The sequence below is a fragment of the Octopus bimaculoides genome, chromosome 7 (genome assembly GCF_001194135.2).
Source record: "Octopus bimaculoides isolate UCB-OBI-ISO-001 chromosome 7, ASM119413v2, whole genome shotgun sequence".
Taxonomy (NCBI): domain Eukaryota; kingdom Metazoa; phylum Mollusca; class Cephalopoda; order Octopoda; family Octopodidae; genus Octopus; species Octopus bimaculoides.
The window spans coordinates 73,636,359-73,639,088 of NC_068987.1; the positions used below are offsets into that span (position 1 = coordinate 73,636,359).

Below are 2,730 nucleotides of genomic sequence, written 5' to 3' on the forward strand. Positions count from 1 at the left end.
GAATTTTGTAACCAGCTGAATATATCATCTTGCTTTATTACCGAAACATCAGATACCGTAAGTTCCTTCGCCCCTTGTGGTATTTTCTCGTTACGAAAGTATTTTCTCGTTACGAAAGTATTTTCTCGTTACGAAAGTATTTTCTCGTTACGAAAGTATTTTCTCGTTACGAAAGCATTGTCTGAGCCAGGGTGAGTTTATGGGTATCTAAGGCTTGTTTCCTTTTTTTATGTGGTTGTTGCTACTGAGGCTACAGCTATTCTTGGTGTTGGTTGTGATGTTAGTGATTGTGTTTCTCATGTTTGTAGTGACTGTATTTATAGACGTGCTGTTGTTGTTGTTGTTGTTGTTGTTGTTGTTTATAGTAAGGGTGATGGTCGCGGTGGTGGTAGTGGCGTTACTGTTGACGTTGGTGGAGGTATTGATATTGTTGTTGTTAGCGGCGACGGTATCTGTGTTGGTGTTGTTGTTCATGTTTGTATTGTTGTTGTCGTTGTTGTTGTTATAGTTGGTGGTAGTTGCAGTGATAGTGTTGATTGTGAGGGTCATGTCAAGAGTTGTGTTGACGATGGTGTTATTGCACATCTTTTGGGTCAAGTTCCATTTGTGGACCCGTAGGGGATTTTATTGATGACATCGCTATTATAATTATTGTTTATTTTCTAATTAGAGCTTATATTGCTTGTTTCTGTTGTTGTTGCTACTACTTTTTTAATTGTTGTTGTTAGTGAAGTAGCCAATGCTTTTTTTTATTTAGCCCCAAATAAGCTGTGATCCAGCAGACCTATTACGAAAGGCGTTCCTTTTTGTATATAAGAGAGTACATTATCAACTATATTTTTAGGTAGAGGTGGTCAATGTCACTTTTTATGTGGAAATTATGTGAGCTTGTTAGTATTTTTCGGGTTTTCCCATCAATGGTTTAGATCTTATCAAGCGTCCAATCAAGCAGCCCAAATGTTGGTATGAATACTGGCACTGCAAACACATTGTGGGCCACTGTTTTATTGAATCCAGAGAGTTCTGAGGTCCAAATTTTCTTTATTCGGCTGTAATATTCTTTAGTGACACGTGTTGTGTTACAGGCGCCATTGTAAGATGTTTTCATCCACCCCAAGATACCTGCAACATTCCTCATCACATATAGCGGAAACAGTCAAATCATTGATGGAGATGATACTAGTCTGGTTTATAGTTTTCCCCCTTTTCACAACCATACAGCAATATTTATCCTGACCAAACTCCAACCCTACATCCTTTGAGAATGTTGTAACTAGGTCAAGGCTCTTTTTCATCACATGCATATTCTTTGCATAAAGCGTCAAGTTATCCACAAAGAAACAGTGTGTAATTTTGGTATTGCTGTTTCCTTGTGAACCAGTGAGATATCCTTCAGACATCCTTAACATGAATGACAAGGGGTTTACAAAAAGTATAAACATCACATATGTTTGTATGCATGCCACCAAGGTGACACTGTGGTAAAATATACAAAACCCACTAAACCCATCATGACTACTCTTCTGATCAGTTGGCCTTGATGAAGCTTGAAATCCGAACGTAAAGAGCCGAAACACGTCATATGACACTTTCAGACACGATTTTACCAGTCCACCTACATTATTATTTGTTTTGTTGGCACTCCGTTGCTTACGACGTCGAGGGTTCCAGTTGATCCAATCAACGGAACAGCCTGCTCGTGAAATTAACGTGCAAGTGGCTGAGCACTCCACAGACGTAGTTCTCGGGGATATTCAGCGTGACACAGTGTGACAAGGCTGACCCTTTGAATTACAGGCACAACAGAAACAGGAAGTAAGAATGAGAGAAAGTTGTGGTGGAAGAGTACGGCAGGGTTCGCCACCATCCCCTGCCGGAGCCTCGTGGAGCTTTAGGTGTTTTCGCTCAATAAACACTCACAACGCCCGGTTTGGGAATCGAAACCGCGATCCTATGACCGCGAGTCTGCTGCCCTAACCACTGGGCCATTGCGCCTCCACTACATTATTATAAGTTGTTATAATAGTGGAATGAATAACAGATCATTTTTTATATGTCGCAATTAACCCTTAACAAAGAGCTTTGATCTTGTAGTTCTTTACATGGCCCTCATGTTAGATGGTAATGAAGCTGTCATTTGAATTCCTCTTTTTGCAGTTCTTCGTAGCAATTTACAACCCCAGAGCACAAAGACGTACTCACTGGGTGAGGATACCCATAACACCAATAAAGGCTTTTAAGGTGCTTGATGCAAAGAACAACAAGATACCTGTACAGGTGAGCTGATTATCTTTTTTTAGGGTTGCTAACCAGTGATACAATCATATATCTAAGTCATTTAAGCAGTCTTGCTTTAACTGATGTTAATTTTCAGACAATGCTTTAACAACAAATAAAAGCAAGAAGCTTAAATGCGTGCGCGCGTGTACCACTGTGTGCGTGTATGTACGTGTGTGTATATGTTATGCGTTCGTGTGTGTGTGTGAATGTTTGTCTGTGTGTGTGTGTGTGTGTGTGTGTGTGTGTGTGTGTGTGCGTGCGTGCGGGAGGGGTTGTACAGAAACTACTGATACACGTTTTTCGTGTATTTGTTTCAGATTATTCCGCTTTCACATCAGACGAAACGGTTGCCAGAAAGAGAGACATCCATTGCAACGCATGAACTCGTGTTCTTGGCCTCACTTCCAGCGCTTGGCTACAGCACTTACTTTGTACGACAGACGAATAAAG

At 40.7% G+C, this 2,730-nt stretch overlaps 1 protein-coding gene across 1 annotated transcript in view; it reads left to right on the plus strand.

Annotated features, from left to right (window-relative positions):
- LOC106880534 (lysosomal alpha-mannosidase) overlaps nucleotides 1-2,730 on the plus strand; it is a 65,056-nt gene that overhangs the window by 24,886 nt on the left and 37,440 nt on the right. The window contains exons 10-12 of the mRNA XM_052969439.1: nucleotides 7-57; nucleotides 2,158-2,277; nucleotides 2,598-2,728. Of these exons, the coding sequence (XP_052825399.1) occupies nucleotides 7-57; nucleotides 2,158-2,277; nucleotides 2,598-2,728 (302 nt within the window). The remainder of the gene's footprint in view (nucleotides 1-6; nucleotides 58-2,157; nucleotides 2,278-2,597; nucleotides 2,729-2,730) is intronic.